This window comes from Chiroxiphia lanceolata, chromosome 1 (genome assembly GCF_009829145.1).
Source record: "Chiroxiphia lanceolata isolate bChiLan1 chromosome 1, bChiLan1.pri, whole genome shotgun sequence".
NCBI lineage: Eukaryota > Metazoa > Chordata > Aves > Passeriformes > Pipridae > Chiroxiphia > Chiroxiphia lanceolata.
In genome coordinates, this window is record NC_045637.1 from 14010642 (window position 1) to 14031712 (window position 21071).

At 40.3% G+C, this 21071-nt stretch overlaps 1 protein-coding gene across 1 annotated transcript in view; it reads right to left on the bottom strand.

The window, feature by feature from the left end:
• Nucleotides 1–21071, bottom strand: part of DEPTOR (DEP domain containing MTOR interacting protein) — a 75042-nt gene that overhangs the window by 7459 nt on the left and 46512 nt on the right. Inside the window, exons 6-9 of the mRNA XM_032693858.1 lie at nucleotides 17332–17517; nucleotides 16668–16802; nucleotides 13507–13577; nucleotides 12439–12543 (exon numbers count right to left, since the gene is read on the bottom strand). Coding sequence (XP_032549749.1) covers nucleotides 12439–12543; nucleotides 13507–13577; nucleotides 16668–16802; nucleotides 17332–17517 — 497 coding nt within the window. The remainder of the gene's footprint in view (nucleotides 1–12438; nucleotides 12544–13506; nucleotides 13578–16667; nucleotides 16803–17331; nucleotides 17518–21071) is intronic.

Consider the following 21071-nt stretch of genomic DNA (forward strand, 5'->3'; position numbering starts at 1 on the left):
CTTGGATATTCAGGTACTGTTTGTGCTTTAGGCACTGTATGCTTTAGTTGCCTCTCCCTATGGAGCTAGGCCTTGCTTGCTGGACTTCTTTGAATTAACTATATTCAAAAATCCTATTAAAATTTCCTTTCTTTTTCAAGGTACACTTTTTAGAAGGGTGCTGTAAAAGATTATGAAGAACTGGAAATTCCCACTATAGAGTTTGGCTCAAGAGATAATTGCAAAGTTCTTTGGGACAGCCCTAAAAATCATTTAAATTTACAGATGCAGTGAGCCCAACCATTCATCATGGGTTGTGAAGGAAGTAACAGATATGCACAGTCAACAGAAAATGTATCTTGAAAGAGTAGAATAAGACCATGGTTACATGCCCACCTTACTTTGACATAAATTTAAAAAAAAAAGCTTAAGGTGAAGAGAAACACGACTGGCAGGAGGCAGCATGGCTGGAGGTGGCTGAGGAATCACCCTTTCCACAGCAGCAGATGTGTGCACCCCACTCCAGTGGCTGGGGTTTAAGGTCCTAATTCTCAATGGATTTATCATTTACATTTCAGTGCCAGTATTTTTTTTTGTTAACTTCTCTTTAAGAAAGAGCGTATAAACACTGCTACAAATGCAGATCAAATAGGTACCAAAGAAATCAATGTTACTAAATACAATGTAGGCTTGAAATTCTTGAATACAAAGCTAGATTATGCAATGACACAGTAAAGATAGTGGCAAAAATGCTATTTTTCAGCAGCACTGATATTTTACACAATTATCTAGGCAGTAATGGGAACATTCAAGGTCTAAGACTGCAAAGCACAAATTCTGCCGGTACACTCAAGTTTTCTCCTCCAACAGCACCAAGGTCAACCAAATGGAAAGGTTTCACAGGCTGTTTGGTACTGATAGCTGCTCTGGCATCAGCAATTAACAGCATAAAGAGATTCTGAAAACACTGCCACTAATTAATTTCCATTGATAGTGTGAATATTACTGTACATGTGGCAACTGTATGAAGGAAAATATTAAAAAATGCTGCACTGATCTTTCACTTTGGAGCAGCCAGGATTTCACTCCTGGACTCTGTGTGGATCTGAAGCAGATTTCTAGCAGCTGACAGCTCAAACTAGGGCCATGTCCTACTGCAAGGCCTTTGAGACCAGGGTACTTCAGAAGTTATTAGCATATTGCACAGAAAGAAGCAGTAGTTGAGAAAGCTGTGTTTGAATCAAGGCTGTCTCAGTCATCCACCATGAGACAAACTGAATTTAACCCTTTGCCTGTTGTTCATGGTTTGTATGTACACTGACTTACATAGAGTTATTGGATAGTTTAGGACATGCTTCCTTGACTACTATTTCTTCTTATCATATAAGAAGATAATTTTAACTTTAAGGCAAACCATTCCCAAAATACATGGAAAATGTATGGGTTTCTTTTCAGTCTTTTTTTTAAACCTTATTAGCATCAAATAGAAATGACAAATTCAGGCAAATGTAGGAGTTATTTTCAACCTTGGAAAGTTCTTAAGCAATTTTCCCTGCGAACTAAAATAAAAGTTTCTAAGTATAACTTCTTTCAGAGCTGTCTAAAGAAAAGTGTATTTTGACAATTTTACAGAATAAAATTCATACCAGAATTGACAATCTAACTACTTCAAGAAGAATAGCCCAACGTTAATATTTTTGCTTTTCTTCATGCTAATGCAAAATTAAAACTAAATCCATTACAGATGCAGCCTGCTTAAATTTCTTTTCTACAGACATCCTCAATAATTATAAATAAATGATTTTTTCATGTCCTACTAATCCTGCAGGGACAAGGATCAGCTGGCCAGTTTGAGTAGCTCAAACTTATAATTGTTTCATTATGATATTCTGAAACTCACTGTGATCTTCCAGAGGAAAGTTCTCCACATGTGGTTAGCAAACCAATCTGTTTCTTACGTATAATCTGCATTAGAGACCTGTGAGAACCTGATTCATATTAAATATCAGGCCATGCTGTCAGTAAGAACCCTTCCTTATGGGCACCCATGAAATCAGGGCTGGAGGACTTACATTTTGCAATTGTTAGTGACCTGGAGATGTCTTCAGCAGGATACCAAACAAATCAAACTTTTCACACTTTACAGATATTTTTAAAAACTCTGGACCAGTTCTAAAATGGAAAACTTACTGGTTGGTTCATGTGGTATGGCCACAGCTCTCACCTGGGAAGGTTACTGAACTCCTGAAACTGAGAAGGGAAAAGCAAAGCCAAAAAAAAAAAAAGGAAATATAGTCTTTGCCACAGCTTGTTTAAAGAGGTAATATATCTGCTTTGGCTTTTCTTGTCTTGCTGACAGATTTCAGCAAAATTTGGACAAGGCTTAGGTGCTACAAGAACATAATATCTGAAACACAGTTTTCCAGCTTTCAGCAAGGAGGAAGAGGACATCCAAGCTTCCAATGTTTTAAAGGAATAGGTATCCTTCCAATGGCATCCTTCCCTCCTTGCATTCCCCTTGCTCCTCTGCAGATGCCGGGAACAATTGCTCTCACTCCCGCCTCCCGAGCACCACTGCACTCTCAAGTGAACAGATGGAAATCAAGGTGTCATTTTTTAAAATCTAATTTAAATACGAAGGAATTGAGAAAAGATAAAAAATCCCATTTTGTCACAGTGGAACAAAAACTTATGCTGTTTGTTGCAGTTACCAATTAGAAAGGGAGCTATTTACAAGTTGGTAACCATGCAGGTTTGCCCTGCCAGTTGTTAGATCCCTTCAATAAATCTTCCAAGCTAATTACTACATCATCACCTTCTACCTCACACACCATACCATGGATTTGTACACAAAATCCTTGGTGACAACATCAGAGAATGAGGTTTCCCTCTCCTCAGGGTGTAAAAAACTAATTTTACTTTTAAAAGAAACATGGAAAGAAAAGGTTTGCTTATTAAAAGCTGGATCAGTAATCTGATCTGGGACCTCACAACCCCTTCCGCCAGTAAAAAGCTCAGTCTGAATTGCCAAGAAGTCTGTGGATCCGGATACCAAACCTCTTTCAAAGGGGAGTAAGGTTAATAGCAGGACTTAGTGCCTGTGGTCCCAAGAGGTGCTCCTGTCCCTTTGTGCTGGCTCGGAACAGTGCGCCAAAGCCAGGCACTGCTCCCTTTTCATCTCGTGCCAGCAAAAATAAATAAATGAAAGGACTTGTCTCCAGGCAAAATAAGTTCCTTGATGTGCCTGACATGGATGGAGGAAGGAGGCAATAGATACATATCTGGTTTGAGGCAAAGGGAAAGAGGGAGATGAAAAGGAGGTGAAGATAGAATCGACCCTCCTAGCAGCAGCTTACACTTAGATCAGTAAACTTCAGCTTGAGTTTTCAGATAACTTAAAGTCTCAGTGAAGTCAGTGGCAAGATGGATGTTATGGTAGCAGGAACAACCACAGAGAAATTTGGGGCAGGAGAACTACGATGGAGGAGAAGAGGGAGCAGGGCTCAGCAGCTTCTTTTACATACTTACACATGGAATCCACATTTATGCTGATACAAAGTATCTTCTATTTTAATAGGTCACCCATAGCCATAAAACACAGGAATCTCCATGCTCAGCAAATGGCCCAGGCCATGAAGATGCTGAATGCGCTGCCACAGAAAAGCCCAAGACCCAAGTCTAACCTTCCACATAAAAGCAAACACAGGCAGCACTGAAGTATTTGCTCCCACTCTGCTAAAGCTTTACATTGTCACATTGGAATGAGGAAAAGAGATGAAAATCAGAGGTCCTAAAAGCTATGTTTCCAGTTAGATTTTTATCTTTGGGTGTTTTTTTTTAAAGAATTCATGCAATCTTGATAGGATTAGTAAAGCAAAGCTGGAACCTCACAATTCGCAATCTACTGCATGTCGCCGGAAGGTTAAAAAATCATACAATGGCCTTTCCTACATAACTGAGGTAACTGGATGGAACAGAATAAATTACAGCTGTGTGTTCAGCTCTGTAAATATCTCTAGCAAAAGTGTAATTGGCTGTAGAGTGGGTGGTGTGGGAGTAGGCAAGTGTCCAGGTATTGCATAAACACAGGATTTTCTCTCTCAAGGGGTGAACTTCTTCAATCTTTACACTGTTCCATCAGTGGGCTAGAAACTGGGTACTAGTAGAGCACAATACAACACATAGCACAGAATACCAGCTCCATTTACAGAATTACAAAAATAAGTGCATCATTCTTGTGCTCCATCTTGGTCTGTGACTGCAGTCTGCTATGGAAGGTTTGCCTGAGCAAGGCTTCGTTACATATTTTCATTATGTGCACTTATTACATACTTCTTTTGTTTTTAAAAAAGAGTCTGAATTTTTTATAGTATTGGTCTACAACTGAAAAAAAGCAGAAATTAAACAACAAACTAAAAACTGTATAATCCAAAAAATCATAAATGCATCTAATAAATTAATATTTATTTTATAACATAATAAGTCACATAATATAAAAAGTTGTAGAAGGGTCTCATTGTTGGTTCAGATAGTCTCTCCCTCCCTCCTTTCCCACTGATGGGAATCAATGGGAATTTAAGTTCTTTTTTTTTAACCAGGAAGAGAATAAAACCACTGCTGTGCAAAAGCCACAAACAGAGTGGACAAATTAGGGGGGGAAAAGAGCCGACCTAAGAGCCCATGAGAATAACTCTTGTTTTGGAGTGTGAAGCTTTTGGGCTGCACACAAGTCTCAGCTCTGCAAGTGGCAGAGTTTCCCCAACTGATCAGTCAGACAAACACTGACACAGCAAACTGGAATTACTCATGAAGGTAAATTAACACTATGGGTAGATATATGGAGAGTAATAACATAAGGAGTTAATACCCTGAAATGCAAACCTTCCATAAATATGGAATGGGGAAATATAGGTCACTGCTTTCCATGGCTCTAATTGGGAATTGGTGTGTAAAATCACTGACTTAATGTGAGTCCCAGCGAGAAATACCCACAGGTAAAGCTGAGCCAGGCTGGGCCACATCAGGAAAGCAAACCAGTGACTGCACGTCTAACTTTATAAGCATTTTTATTGTATACTGCAATTTGATACCTACCACAGAACAGCTCTGAAAATGTTAAATAACTCAAATGGCTGAAGATTGCTCTGGGTGAAATACTGCATCAGAGTCAGAAGAACATAGAGTCTAAGCTTCGAAATAATGTCTTTTTATGCTTGGGTTGACCTTTGGGTGTCCTCTTTTTTTTTTTTTTTTCCGATATATCTATAACTAAACTAGAATTGCTAAAATAAAAACACACATAATGAATAAAGAACTTAAAAACTATATATCGGTTTACTTACATGGTCAAATATAATTATGCTAAACTAACTAAATGTAGTTCCTTCAAGGCTCATATTAGGTAAAAACAGTCCCTAAGACAGTCCAAACAAGGGAGTTACAAGGGCAGACAGACTCATGCAGGGCACCCTCAGCACCTTCCGTTATCCAGCCTGTCACGAGCAGGAATGGTCTGCGCCATTTGAGACAAACAGCTGCTCTCTGTTTGCACAGACAAAAGTGCAATTGTTTTTCCATGTGTTTGGCTAGCTAAACAGAGCCTTGGCTTTAATGCAACATGTTTCCCAAATCACTTGCTTATATCATGAAAGGAAGCCACTTTGCGTCTTGAGCAACAACAAGGAAAGAGACAGAGAAGTGCGGGGAAGTATCTGGAGAGCAGCAGCTGGGGAGCAGCAGCATCCTTGAAGTGCTTAGAGCAGAGAGCTGAGATAGCCATGATCCTGTAAACCTAACAGCATCTGAGGAACATGTCAAGGCTTCAAGTGAAATTGATATTGCAACTAAACCTAATAAAACAAAATGCTTTTCATCCTCAGTTGAGAGCAAAAGCAGTTCAAAATGCCAGCATTTTTCTGAACTGGCCTCTAATTGTATGTCTCTTTTAGAGATACTTAGGATAACCTCTTTTAAGATTTCAACCATTCTGCAGGCCAGTTCTTCAGATGACAGTATTCTCTTTAGTGAGCCTGGACTACCTGGGAGTGACCTGCAATAGCCTACAACAGCTTGAGCATGGGTAAAATCCCAGCTGTTCTGGCAGGCACCAGATCTCACCATTCAATGGGCTATAGATCACACTGGAATTTGGAAGTTGTATCAAAACACAAGCACAGCCCTGTTTTACAGTGCAGCTGAAACCAGTGCTGCTGTCTCTCGTTCTGAATAGCTACAGCTGTAAGACTTCAGAAACTATCAAGCACTTTCATAAAGGCAGGGTGTTCAGATATCTGGGTTATTCTGTCATGAAACACCACTTACTTGAAAAGAATTTTTAAAACAACCATTTATTCAAATAATGTGACTAAATTTTAAAAATCCACTGACTTCCAGTTATGAACCTGCAGGCAATATTTTTTTGGATTTGTATTTGCTATTGATGAAAAGGAGCCAATGTACAGACACCAGTATAGTGGGTCACTTGTTGCTCAACAGCATTTTAGGTGACTGGTCTACAAGCAAGTTCAATTCTAATGTCAACTACGCTGCTGTGAATGCAGAAAAAACAGCTCTGAGATATTATGAAACTTTCTGTATTCACATAAAGTTTCTGTTGTTGCAAAGAAAAAAAAGTCATTTTATTGCCCAGTAAAACTCTCTCTGTTAAAAGACTCTTTAGGAAAAATCACTGAGTCACCGGAAACCTAATACTGCACTGCAGGCTGAAATTCAGGTCTGGGATAAGCAAGTAAAACCTCACTAAACCTGTGTCTTGTAAGTTTACGGGTGAAAAAAAAAGAAGCTTCACAGTTAAAGGTGAAATTTAGACTGAAAAAGTTGAACTCACTTGTTTAATATTTCACCTAGGAATTCTCACTGCCTTAATTCCTTTCTCTATAGTGAATAACTAAATTTTTCTTTAGAGTCTTTTTGAAAGATTTCTACAAGATCAAATAAATAATTTAAAAAATAATCCAAACCGTTCATCATTATGTTCTTTCTATGCTCTTAGTACATCCTAATGTGACAACCACCCTGCTTGAGAATGACTTAAATGATGTTCAAGGCTAATGGCTATCCTACTCAGCTCACTGTCTCCAATCTCTGTGATGGACAGTAGGACATGAAATAGGAGGTCCTGGTTACTGCTGCGTGAAGTGAAACACAGAGTTAAAATTTCTTTGAATTTTCTTTGGTTTTGCAAAACCAGAGGTGATTTTATGGTAAAATACCAAATCTGATTGCTTAAAATTAGATTTTTCCAAAGTGATATATGCTTGAATACAGCTTCCATGTTTCTGTGGAGGAGAATGGACCTTTATGTTATAGTTTATAATTAAATACTATCAGAAAATGAGGCAGTCACTTACAGAGACATGTTTGAAACTTATATATACATTTATATTGAAGTCCTACAGTAGTGGCATTCATCGCACACAGCGCTATGCGCGTTTACCTCTGCTGTTCTCTATTTATGGACACACTATAAAAGCAGTTTGTCAGCAACTTTTTCTGAGTGTTCACATTACCAAATACACTCATTCTGAACTCACTCTAATGTAATTATCAAATTCAGCAGCAAGCTGATAGCACAGCTAAAGGAAAATCCCAACCTGCCTCAGTGTTTTCATGCTGTAATTGAAAACAGATGGTGACTCGTGTAATTTATGCTTTTCTACAGTCAGTAACATGTTGGTATAAGATAAGAATTCTAAGACTGAATTGCATGTGCTTCAACAACACCATATGCTAGTGCACAGTATAAATATTTATCCAAACCTACTTCATCTTCTCATTTAAAGCTCAGTTCCATGAAAAAGTGAAAGTACCTTTCAGATTCCTTCAATCAGCATTGAAGCATCTCCCCAGTGCTTCAAAGAGTCAAAGGCCCAGCACCAAACACAGAGGTATCTTCCCTTTCCTAAGCTTCATGGAGAGGGTTAAATGGAGGCATGCATATTGTGCCTTATTTATACAATATAAATCCCCGTCTTCAAGCTTCCACTAAGCTGCTTGTAGGAGTTACAAGGAAGTTTCTCACTTATGATATCCATGCTTCCCTACTTTTCCCACTATAACGTAAAACACTGGAAATTGGCCACAGCCATAAATGGGATATTTTTCCTGGGGGAGTATTTTTTTCTAAAAGGATTTTTAGCCTGGTTTATCTTGCTTGTCAAAAAGTTAAGCAATCACCGTGTTTGAGGTCAGACAGGCAAGGACCACGGAATAGGTTTTGTGTTTCTCTGCAGCATGGAATATGTTCAACCTCATGAGAATCTCACAGTTCAAATTTCTTCCAAGGAATCTAAGACATTGGCGATTCCTCTGACATTGCATGGTTTTGGGTTGTTTTCCTCCCACTTGACACTTACAACACATACATTTTAATCTTTTATGTTACAAGTTATTGTGGCAGTACTTGTACTCTTTGGACTAATCAGATGGTCCCTGTGTTCCTTGGATTGCAGGGAGACTGGGCTGGATGACCTTGATGAACTGACATCAATCAACTACTTGAGACAGTGTAAACCCAATTACACTTGAGATCTGGCTCTTATTCCACTAGTGAAATCACTTCAGAAAGTGGACCTGAAATAATCATTTGTAAATGCAGAAGACAATGGCACAGGCAGAAAATTATGAATCTGATCTCCTCCCTGAGCCAGCTTTTAAAGACCAGGAGAGCATAACCATAGTGAAAAGGTCCTCGCTCCATACCACAGTCCCCAAGCACAGCTCTAAACAAAAGAGGTTGGTGCAAGTGACTATATGTGGTCCTTTAAACTCCCCAGTGATGACTGAAATGAAGAACTAGAACAGGCTACAAAAACTTGAGTGGCCATTGGCAATTTATGTGATACAAGGACTTTAAGCACAACAGCTATAAATACTAATTTGCTCAAAATCAGTTTAAGGAATCAGACATTCGTTAGTGTTCCTCAAAGGTCTGAGTTGGGCACTGACTTCTCCAGCCAGTGGGAAAACAGATAATCAGCAAAATGAGTGATTAATTTGTGTCTCTCACAAGCCTCACCCTAAGCTGGATCTGCTCATTTTGTCACACTCTGTCCAGTGATGTCATACTAAATAAGAACATGTGATGCATAATTTAAGTCACTAGTTTGAAGTCAAATTGCATAACTTCTCAAAGAATACTTTCACCTTAAAAACAGAAATGAACTTACAGAATAAAACACTGAGAAAAAGGGGAAAAGACTTTCCTGAAAACAACTGGCAATCTTAAGCAGTGTTATCTGCAAAGAACCAAATTTTGTAGCCAGTCAATACTGAATATTAAAGCAACCTGAGAACTTCAAAATCCTGCTGTTCCTGTCTGCCACTGCTGAGGACAGCAGACAGCTAAACGGAGCTGCAAATAACTTAGAAGTACCATTGCAACACTGACTCCTTTCATAGCCCCAAGTCGCCTCAAGCTTCCACTTGTTAATGTGCTTACAGCAACCACTCTCTTCACAGCGCTGCCACAAGCTTCAACACTTCAGCAAACCAGGCCAGAAATACTTTAATAAAGCTAATTAACAAGTTATTTATTGAATTATTTGCTCAGCTTCATACCTGAAACCTCAGACTGCGAACAGCAGTCCTATTTACCAGCCCCAGAAGAGGTATCAGGACCATAAGCCAAAAAACATAACACCCTCTCACACATCTTCAGCACTTGTATGCTTGCATGGATTTTCTCGGAAACAAATTGTCTGAAAATTCCTCCAGAAGAGGATGTCAGATATGGTGGCCAGTGCTGCCATGCCAAGGTGCATGTGTTTGATGGACCACTTTGACTCCTGGCTGCCAAGCCCCGTGACCATCGCGCAGCCGCTGCGTGTGGGCAGAGCTCCGGCCCAAGCTCATTGAGATTTCCACTTAAGACTCCCAATTCACAGCACTTTGGAGCAGGCCAGGAACGCAGCCAAGGTCAAACTGAAAGCAAACCACCACAAAGTCCTGCAGGTAGGTTGAGCCTGTTTACTGATTTCTGTAATACATGGTAGAATTTTAAGCGCACAAACTGAGGTCCTACAATGAGATTGTAGGCAGCAGTCCTCTCTCAACAGTATGTCTGGCATAATCCAAAGATAGGAAAATAGTGGTCTCCAAAAGAGGTAAGTGCAAAATCACAAGCTTTACAAATAAAGACACTTCCAAAAACAACTACAATGGATGCATCTCCTTAGGAGGAAAATCCCTGCTGCTACTGCCAAGAACCTTTCTACAAACTGCAACGCCAAGTCTTGGCTCTTCTTCAAATTCTTGCCCTTTTCATCATAGCCAACTTTTCTTGTTAGCACTTCTTTGGTGTAGCACTCTTTTTGCAGACAAAAGCCTCTTGCACCAGCCCACCAGAAGTTACTGTGCCCAACAGCCTATTTTCAAAGTGCCCTTCCTGCAGCTTCCACACAGAGGAAGGTTTAATTTCAAGGACCTGTCATCTAAAGCATGTCATGCGATTCCTTTACATTTGCCAGATTGAGGAGTTCTCTAAACAGATGGATTAAGTGACATAGATTTTTTAAAATTTCAGATACTGCACTGTGATTTACATACTTATTGCCATGGGAACATCTTAACAAAAGCCATTATTTTCAAAGAAAGACACAATTTCTTCACTAGGCTAAAGGTATTCAGAATTTCCAAAAATGGGGCACCAATTTTGGAGTCTAAACAAAGGTTCATCTAACATATGGACATAAATTTTTATGTGTGATTCTGCTCTGAAAAGCGATTTTACATAAAGATAACAGCTTCAAAAATAATCACATCTGTCCTTTGTGTAAATTCAAGGTAATATATCCCAGTTTTACAATACTGTTTGCTCCCCTCAGAACAGTGGACTGTTTTGCATTCTTATGTCTTGAATGGTTCAGGCAGACCTCTGAAACCCCATCAGATTACACATATGACACCACAGTGTTGTTTTTACAAGTCAGGTTTCGGAACAGTTCTACCTTCCTGCTAGCTGTTATATTCAAAGAACAAAAGATGCTGTAAAATACCAACCCCCCCAAGTTCAGGATCTAGAACATACACATGAATAAATTCATTATTTTTAAATTTAGGTCCTTTAAATTTAAGGCAGGGTTACTATTTGAAAATTATACTCTTCATATAAAAAATGTAAATATATATTATATTTAGGCATTGTATGAAATGTATCAAAAAATTCCAGCTCCCTCAGGATTCAAGCTGTTTGCCAGCAGGATGTGTTTGGGTGCTGCATGCACCAACAGGCTCTGCAGCTGCCATTCCCTGTCCCAGGACTTTTTCCTCCCCGTACTCAAAAAAAAGCAAATGTTTCAAAGACAGTGTGTTCTTGCAAGTTTCATTAAAAATAAAAAGCAGCAGTCAGAGAGGAGAAACCTCTGTAGTGCACTTGTTAAGGATGGTGCCATAGTAGGTCTGGCACTGTGCAGTGGGCAGGATGGACATCCCTGGAGTCGTGGCAGCAAGTGCTGCCTCCAGCTTGGTGGGTGTGAATGTATGGGTGAGAGGCAGCTGGGGTGAGTGTGATGGGAAAGGAAGCTGAATAGAAGGCTGGACAAAATTTGTGGCAAACTAGGATGCATGTGGAATACACCTGAAACTTTCATCTGTGTTGTTGGCATGCAATAAAACATGACATAAACTGATAATTTAGTCTTTCTGTCTGGCCCAGCTTGGATATTGGAGCAGGTGTAGCAGCTAGTTTCCCTTTCCTATTTTTACCTGTACTTGATATAATGCTTTGCTTTTATTTTTCGCATTGTACAAGGCAGAGACTAATTCACAGATATATGCAGGATGTGATCCAAACTAGCAGGTAAGTCAATGGGCTCTGCATTAGCAGTGCAAAAGCCTTCACATGGAATGTGTATTTATTGATTCTTAAATCATGTATGAAACTATTTGAACTCTTTATGAAATGTGAAAGTATCATTCATCCTTCTTTCCAAAATTTCTTGAATCTTAACTGCTGTACAGTGAACAATGGGCTATGCTTGCTTCACTTTCACTAGGTATGTCTGACTTTGCCTCTTCTTATATAGACGAAGTCTAGAAGCTACATACTAGCAACCACATAAATGGCAAAGTAAAAAGGGATGCTAAAATTGTGCAGAGTTGAAAAAACATGATAATAAAATTTAAAGAAATCAACCAAAAAAACCAAAACACCACCACCACCAAAACCAACTGAAAAAAACCCGCCTCAAAAAGACAAAGTGTCAAGAAAGAAACTTGGAAAGGATAAATAAGTTTCACGTGAAAAAGAGACTTCAAGAATCTCAAGGACAGAATGGGTTGAAAGGCAGCAGAACTCACTGTGCACAAATGCCTGAAACTGAGACAAAGGCACTCAACGCTGGAAACAAAAGCACCTCTCCCTCCCCAAGTACAGGCAGCCCAGACCTTCACTGTGCACGACAAAGTCCCCTGGGAAGTCATTCCACTTTGAAAACCAACCTTCATCCCAGCTGCAGCTGCTGGCCCGCTGGGGTCCACAGCCTGGATGTGGCAGGGCTTGCTCCCCCGCACCACAAAGCCCCAGCCCACCGCGTCCCCGACGATCTGGAAAGAGAAGAGAAGCACATGATAACTTTCAGGCAGCTCCATGAAATTCAAGGGGACAACATATAAATGGTCCAAGACGTAATTGCAACATCTCTATACTTCAAACACATAGTAGAGGACATTGCCTACAGGCTGCTATGTCATTCATGAGAAAGGCTCTACCCAAATTGTTCCTCTTGCTTTCCATGAACTTTTTTTGTTGAACTAGGAGGCTGTAAAAAGAAATGCTTCCAATGACTAAGTTAAAAAATGTCTTTACAGAAAGGCTCTAAAAGTGTATATGAGTCAAATTTCTGTCACATCACGTAGAAAGACCCTGGTAGAAAACTTCGTTTTGGGTAGGTGATCCACTCCTGCAGAGCACAAAGTATTATCAGGAACACAAAGTCTAGATGAGTTTGTATTATACAAATGTTATTGGCTTTATGTAATTTTACACCCCTTTTAAGTCAGCAGTACCACATTGGCATAAAGACAGGATAAACAAGTGCAGAATCAGACCTGAAATGTGTGGAAGTACTGATAACACAGTAAGTTTGGGATTTTAAAGTCATTCATTCATGGCTGGGCTTCGCGAACGAAGATTTGGGAAGGCTTTATCCACATTTGTTACAGGTACGTTGGTGACTTATGAGGCCAATACGTGACAGACATATCCGGTTGCAAAAGGCACAACAGAAAGACTCCTTAGATGAAGTATTCAGCCAGACACGGTTCTTCCTGCGTTGCCTTTTCTCCTCGAGAGAGATCCTGCGTGTGTTCTCAAAGGCTTCCGCTGCGTTATAGATGCTGTGTCTCCAAGCCTCCCGATTTGAGGCCAGAGTGGACCAATTATGGTGATCAATATGGCCAAACCTCAGCAAATGCAAATAAGCTCTAATTATCCCATCAGAAAATGTCTGTTTGGACTGCCTAATGCATACAGCATGCAGAAAATAAAGAAAAATACTGGAGACATACCGTGAAAGTTTTTCTCACATATGGGGCTCCAGGCATTAAGAGCTCATCAGCAGTCACAGGTCTCTTTAATACTGTGGAGTTATAGAAATGAATATTAAATATAACCATTCTTCTGGAGTTTCTCCTAATAAATAAGATACAGTATTGGGATACAAATCTTTTTGGTCCCATTTCCCAGACATGCTTTCAGTTCTTGCAGACTTGCTTGAAAGTAATAAAGAGAACAAGGAAAAGCCTGCAGAATGAGTATAAATGATGAGATCTTTGGAAAATTGGGGCATTTAGCCAACAGACCTTGTTGTCTGCAATTAAAATCCCCTAAACATTATCACAAACATCAAAAGTGTCTTTTCCTGTGTCCAGTGTTGAAATCTTCCTGGAATGGAGCTGCGATTCTTCCCGGCTTGCTGTGTGCTTGTTGGGTGCTCTCTGCCATTTCATCTGAGTTGGGTTTGAATCACAGACTTAAGTAACAGGAAAAACCTGGCTGTGTCAGCAATTATCTCAAGAGATTTCTGCAGTTGTAGGCACAGACCTATAACTCAATCTTGCCCAGGGACAGACTAGGTAACCTATAGCTAGCTGGGATTTTACATGAAAAGAAATACCAACAAGTTAATGCAGGTGAATCCCCATTGCATTGCTATGTAACGGGACAAAAGTAATTTTGTCTCAAAAAAGTAAATTTTAAGTTTTGACAAATTAATACCATTTTTTATCTGTCTATAAATGCTTCACAAGACAGAGAATGACATAAAGATATATATTGTTCATCCTACTGGCCTGCTTCGCCCTTAAAATTATGGCTGTTTTCTTTTAGTGATAAATAATTTTGATGATGTCTGTCTTTTCAGTCACAGGTGGGATGCAAAATTTCCCACAGATGGTATTTGAAAACATTCTTGGGTTTCTTAATGGCATGCATTAGAGCAGGGAGAATTCTAGCATATGAATCAATTTTTTTTTTTTTTTTTAATTTTCCCATGGATTTTGACAAACTGTCATTTAGCCAGTGTTACACATTGCAGAGCATGTCTGGTCAATGTAAAAAAACCTGAATGATTGTGCTCATTTAACAAGTCAGAATCAGATAAATCATCCGTGCAGGTCTCCCTTATGTGCCTCCCTTCATTATACCTCCAGAAATACTTATTTTGTTTGATGATTGGTTTTCTACATGATTGGTCAAGTCACGACCTGGGTATTTTTGAAGTGTTTGCCTGCAAGAGAATTCATCCAACAATAAATGTACCTCTGCCTTGTGTTTATTAGCACGTAGTTCAGAGATACATTCTGTGTCTGGATAGCAGGAAACTATTTGTGAACAAAATCGCTTTATAGTCCAGCAGAGGATTAAGAATTCCTTGCAACATTTACATCTGACAGCCTTATGTTAACCGATGTGAGCTGATGTGTGGACTTGTACTTGCGCTATGGGAGAAATAATCCTACACTGCCAGTAATTGTATAATTCCTAAGGATCAGTCTGTTTATAAACCCATTGCTGTCTTCTCTCAAATATGAGTCTGTTAAAGCTATTCAGAGTTTGAAAATGAGTCCTAAGGGAATATTTCTTTAAAAAAAATACAGAATTCATGCAAGGGCAATATCAGCCTATCCTTTTTCTTCCAGTGTTGTGTAATCAGCTGCATTAAAATAAACTTATACTCATGGGTTGACACTTCATATAAAATCAGAACCATAAATGAACTGAATAGTTGGCATACTTCAGATAACACACACATCTAGGGACAGTGCACGAATGCTGTTTTATCTGTCCCAGAAAATTCTCCAGGATGTAATTAATGTGCTAGGGACAAAGAGCTCCCCATACAAAACCTACCAGAGCATTTCTGGGCAAGTATACCAGAGAGATATTCTACCAAAGCATGATAATGTGGCACTCTTCACACAGAGGCAAGCTCCTTGCCTGTACGGATAAGCATACTGGAAGGTGGTGCTGAATGCCCAACAGCAACATACTCCATAGATGCAATGACTACTAGCAATGACAGCATTTCCAGGTCTGCTGTAGGGAGTTATGGCTTCTGAGCATACTCTCCTACTGAGTCCTTTCAATTTTTTTAATTAAGAACCTCATACTGAATTCCCAGCAGAGGCTAAGGAGAGGGAAGGACACGTGGTAAAAGGAGAGAGAAGGAAAATATCCCCGTAACTATGTTTCCCTTTTTGATGGCCACTCTGCACAGCAGGAATGAAATGCACTTTAGTTCACTCCTCTCTGGAGTGAATGGTCAATGTTTAGAACAGCATTCATCTAGTGCTTGAGGCACTCTCTAGTAATCACTTCAAATGCCAGCGCCCCTCTGAAAGCAAAGATTACACATATCCACTGAAGCCTTACCCCATTGCACAGTACTCCCCACAGCACCAGCAGAGATGGCAAATTTGAAATAATAAGGAGCTCAAAAGGGCAGAAGGGATCTTGCTTTGAAATTTGTGGCTGTTTCTGAGGGAAACAGAGAGGCTGAAACAATATCTATCTTGGTCTGTTTTCCTCTTCCCAGATGTACAGTAAGAAACAATTTTAAGTGAATTGTGGAAGAATGGGTGTGTTTAACCTTCCGGCTGGGATAGGAAATCCTTTCAAAAGGAAAATAAGCTTCAACACTACTTTTACCTTTCAAAACAGACCAGTGTAAAACTTAAACAAACAAAAATGCTAAAGTGGTCCCTGACAGGCTGAAACAATGCTGCCTCTCTTCTTTTTTTAGAGGCTTCTGTTTTCTCAGTGGTGTTATTTCAGAGCAGCTCAAGCAGTCACTGGATAGTTAAACTCTCCTCTGACTTGCACCAAAGGAATGTCTCTACGAGGAGATTTGAATTGGTTCAGAGCTTGGCAATGAAGAGGCAAATCTAGGCCTCTGACTGCATGTCCTCCTAAGAGATAAACTGCAGCTCAAACCACAATTATGGACTTGACACAGATATAACTGGAGGCAGACATCTGGCTTGTGTTCAGCAGGACTTCAAGCTAGAAGATGAGACTTCAAGCTAGTCCCTTCTGGCCTACAAAACCTGTGACACTGTGAATTTTTATGTATTCTTGAAAACATAAGCTTAGTGTGATGCTGGGCATTCTCCCCAAACAGATGTCTGCACCCTGGCTCCTGTGCATTGCAAGTGATCCTGGTGCTCACCAGATTTGGGGTTGCAGAGCACGGGGGGACTGCTGCTGAGCGTTGGGCTGCTGCTGAAGTACCCGCTGCTGCCACAGCTGCTCATGCTGCTCCTTCGCACTGCCGACACGATCTTTATCTCCTTGGTGGGACTCACTACAAACAGAGAGAAAATACAGAGGGAAAGGGAACTGGTATCAGTTATTAAACCATTTCCCTGGTTTCTTTGAAACAACAGCAACAATACAAGCTTTCATTGACAGCACTGGGAAGGGCCAGTGTGTCCTATACAGAAGAGTCACTGCATGAGTGTAATGCTGTAGCTAACAGGATGGCTGAACTGCTCCTATTGCAGTATCTTCTAAGACACTTCTAAGTTTTTCCAGGTTTACTCCTTTCAGTTCTTACTAGATAATGCTGTACATAATGCTGCAGGGCCCCTTCCCCTCACTTTAACTCTTCTTGAAAACTCCACATAGAATATGTAACAAATTACTTTGGGCTTGGGGGATTTTACCCAGTTCTGGTTGTTCATGGATACCAAATTCTGATCAGCATCTGAAATGATATTGATAGATATACCCCAGGGAGTTAAAGATTTGGTAACTTGAGGGAATGGACAATCCCTGTGGAGGGACACATAATACCAGCCCTGCTCTTTTCTTCAAACAGTGACAGGAGTCACCTGAGAGAAAACTGGTGTGTTTTCTGTTGTCATGGTTCTGTTTGCGCAGGCAGAACGGGCTGTCATGGCTTTCAGGCATCAAGCGGGATTTCTCAGTGAGGAGCTCCATTAACCGCCGCCGCCGGCGAAAGTTCATTCTGCACTGATAGAGCAAGTTGCTGTCCATGAAATGGTGCTTGTTGGACACTAAGAAAAGAAATGGTTAGAAAGTGTATGCCTGGTAGGATTGAAATCAGAGCATATCTATCTGCAACGCGTGCACTACAGGCCTTGCTGTAAAGAAGCAACACTCAGAGCTCTCCTCTTCCCCTCTGCAGACTCAGAAAGAGGAGGAAGGTGGGGAGCTTCACACAGGTGGCTTCAATATACACACTTTTATAGCAACAATAACAAAGTAGGAATTGCAGTGGTCCGTGCTAAGAGGAATCTTTTACACTACCTTGATTAATGACACACACTTCTTATTGTCAAGTGGAAACAGAAGTACTTTATCTCCCCATGACCAGCTGAATAGTGGTGCACCTCCATATGCGCTTCCTCTGTGTGCTGTTTGCTGCTACTGGTCAATAAACACCACACTTAGCACGTTGATTTTTGTGTAAATTCATCAGTACAAGGCAGCTCCTGGGAGCTCTTTCCAACTACCTTGTTCAAAGCCATAGGGCAGCAAAAAAATCAAGACCTGTGTATTTCCTCTTGTCTTGTTCACCATAGACATCATGTCCCAGACATTTCCTGCAGGCCACTTCCCCCCTTCACACGGATACACGAGGTTCAGGAACAGGCAGCTGGCCAAAAATCATTTCTTACATAATGAACAAAAGTCTTAATTGCAACCTGTTTTGGCACTGAGAACAAATTCCAGGCTGCTGGTGTCAGAGCAAGAGCGCCGAGCCTACCCACAGAGTGAAGCATCACCATAATGTCTGCGTGTTTGCTGCCACTGATGCTGCATCTTCACAGCGATATAAAATGCAACAGTTGTGGATGGAACTCTGTGCCAGGTCCTGGAAGTGCTCTAACTCTTGCAGGGTCTGACCCCAGGAAAGCCCTCTGGAGTATTCCCTGCATTAGTACTGCAGCATCTTAATAGCTGCAGTAGGTGTTTGGGCAGCATTTTCTCCATCTTCACATAGCTTCTGTGATCATGTTGCAGAGAAATCAATTCCTACAGTTGACCTTTTCCATGAAGGATCTAGATTTTGGATTTACCTAGTTTATAAATTGCATTTCTTCCAATACTGAATCATAAGAACTGGTGGGCTATAGGTAATTGTATGTAAAGTGTAAAAAACAACACAGGTATGCACTGAGGTCAGTCAAGCCTATGAGTACATACATAATTTACTCATCTGGCCTCCTACTGCAGATACTGAACTTCTGCCTTGCTCTTTGCTCTGCCCAACACATGAGGTCCAAAGGCAGCAAAGTCCAAGGTGCTACACAGGACTCAGAGCCTGGAGCCCTACTGGCTTGCCTTCCTTTCATCCCCATCCCCAACAGAGTCTTTCTTGCTCTCATCCCTTCTTAACACCTCCCTATGTCTCAGCTTGCTCTCCATGGGCCCCACCAAACTATACCACACACATGACAACCTTGCAAAACAAGCTGTATTTAGACATAAACTGCCAGAATGTCATTTGATGCCTGTGAGCTGAAGAAATAACCTCAAAGAGGAAAAGGTCCAGTCACCTTCCCCAGGGATCCCAAGTCACCCAGACAATAAGGAAGACTCCAGTTGTAGACATGATTCTCAGGGCCCAGTCTTCTGTATGGATGCAGAAACTGCCATATGAGGTCAGATCATTTACCCACCTCGCATGTCTCTTGCCTGTCTGGATCACTGTCAGAGAGTCCACTGTCTGTACAAATGGACTTCTGCCTTTGGGACATAAGGAATAATCAAGACACAGGAACTTTCTGAACTGCACATGCTTGTGCCCAAACTGCCACACTGCCCCAGAGTCCTTCAGCATGGCATAGCCTGTAAGGCATCCCTTAGGATTCTGAAATGCTACGTTTTTTCATTAAGAAAATAGAAAGGTCATGCCAGTCAGCCAAGCTGCGATTTCTCAAGTACCATCTACACAAAAGACCCCTAACCCTAGATCACCTAGTTCTGTCGAAGATCTTTGGAAGAGCCAGGGCCGCTTGGCTTTTGTCTGCTTCACTTCCGTGCTGAAATTGTTGTGTCCCCAGATCAGCCACATGCATCCTCCATAAGCAAAATGGCTTTGCTAGTCCAATTTAACATTGGAAGCAATTTGTTACTGTGTCCTGACATGTTAATTATTGCAGGCACACGCTGCTGCTCTGCTCCTCATTTTGGATACATATAGTATGCAATACTATTGAACAATGCTTACTAACAGTCACTATTTTTGAAGAAGGGAAATAGAGGAGGAGAGATGTGGAAATTTGCCTACATCCCCAAAAGGATTTGCTATCAGAGGCAGAGTTAGTACGTAGGTGTTCGCAGCTACCAGTCTCATTTTAAGATCACTGACATAATAAGTAAAAGTAGCAATATCTAGCAATATCCTACCACATTATTAGGATAACCAAATTTAAATACAAAAAAACCCTTTTCTTTTTGAGGCCACCCTAATCTTAAAAAGGCAAATTCTACTTATTCAGCACTACTGCGATTCATAATATTAAAAGACAGAATTAGTGTAGCCAGCCACTTGCAGTATAAGAAATATCAGTATGGTTTATGATTCAAGTTAAATATTATGACACTATGGTTTTTAAATAAAATTATTCTGTTGTTTGTGTCATTAACTGAAGTGCTCTGACAGTCCTCAGGAATTATGATAATCAGAGATCAACACACACTTATGCTGCAGACACCACAAAACATTCTGAAATTCAGAAATTACTGACCATGAACTAGATAAGGTAAACATTTTTATGTCAAGATACTGAACATATTTTAGAATAACAATACTTGTTTTGACTGAAATATTGTAATATTTATATACTTGAAATACCAAAGCTTAGGTTTTCCATTGAAGTAATTAATCTCTGCTGTTATCTATTTTAGTCCAAGAAAGGCTAATTTTTATACAAGAAATGAATGCAAGTGGAAAAGGTAAGACCAATGGCTGCTGTGTGGGAGAATATTTTTGTATGCTTTTCACAGCAAAGGGTTTGCAGCCAGAATGCTTATAACAAGTAGCCTGTATACAGAATCTGGAGTGCTCATTGACTTCCACAGTTTAATTCCTCATTTCTAAGGATAGTTCACATTTCATGTGAGTGATACAGCATCCTCAGTTTGAGCAAATAACGTGTTTGTAGCACCATGTAACTTTTTGCATACATAAGAAGCTAAAAATATAAACAGGAGTAGTATAGCTCAAACAGCCTCCTTCTGCATACATCATCAAATAAAATCTCTTCACCAAAATTATTACTGTGACCCTTGGGTTTTTTTTTTAGTCATCTGACTTATTCTTGATTTGTAATGAAATGTCCAGGCTGTGATTCTGACTAAGCATGAGTGTATCTGTAAGGGTGTGGAAAAAAGGATTTCCAGACCATGGGTCAGAAGAAAGAGACTGAGGAGGGGGCAGCAGACATAGATGTTGGCTGCCTCTGGAGCTCTCCTCAGGTGCAGTAGCTGACTTTCAGCAGGAGCCAGGAGAAGCTGCACGTGCCCTTGTCCTTGATAAATCACAACTATGTGAGTGCCAGAAGCAGAGCACACATAGAAGGTTGGTTTTGTTGCAGTAGTT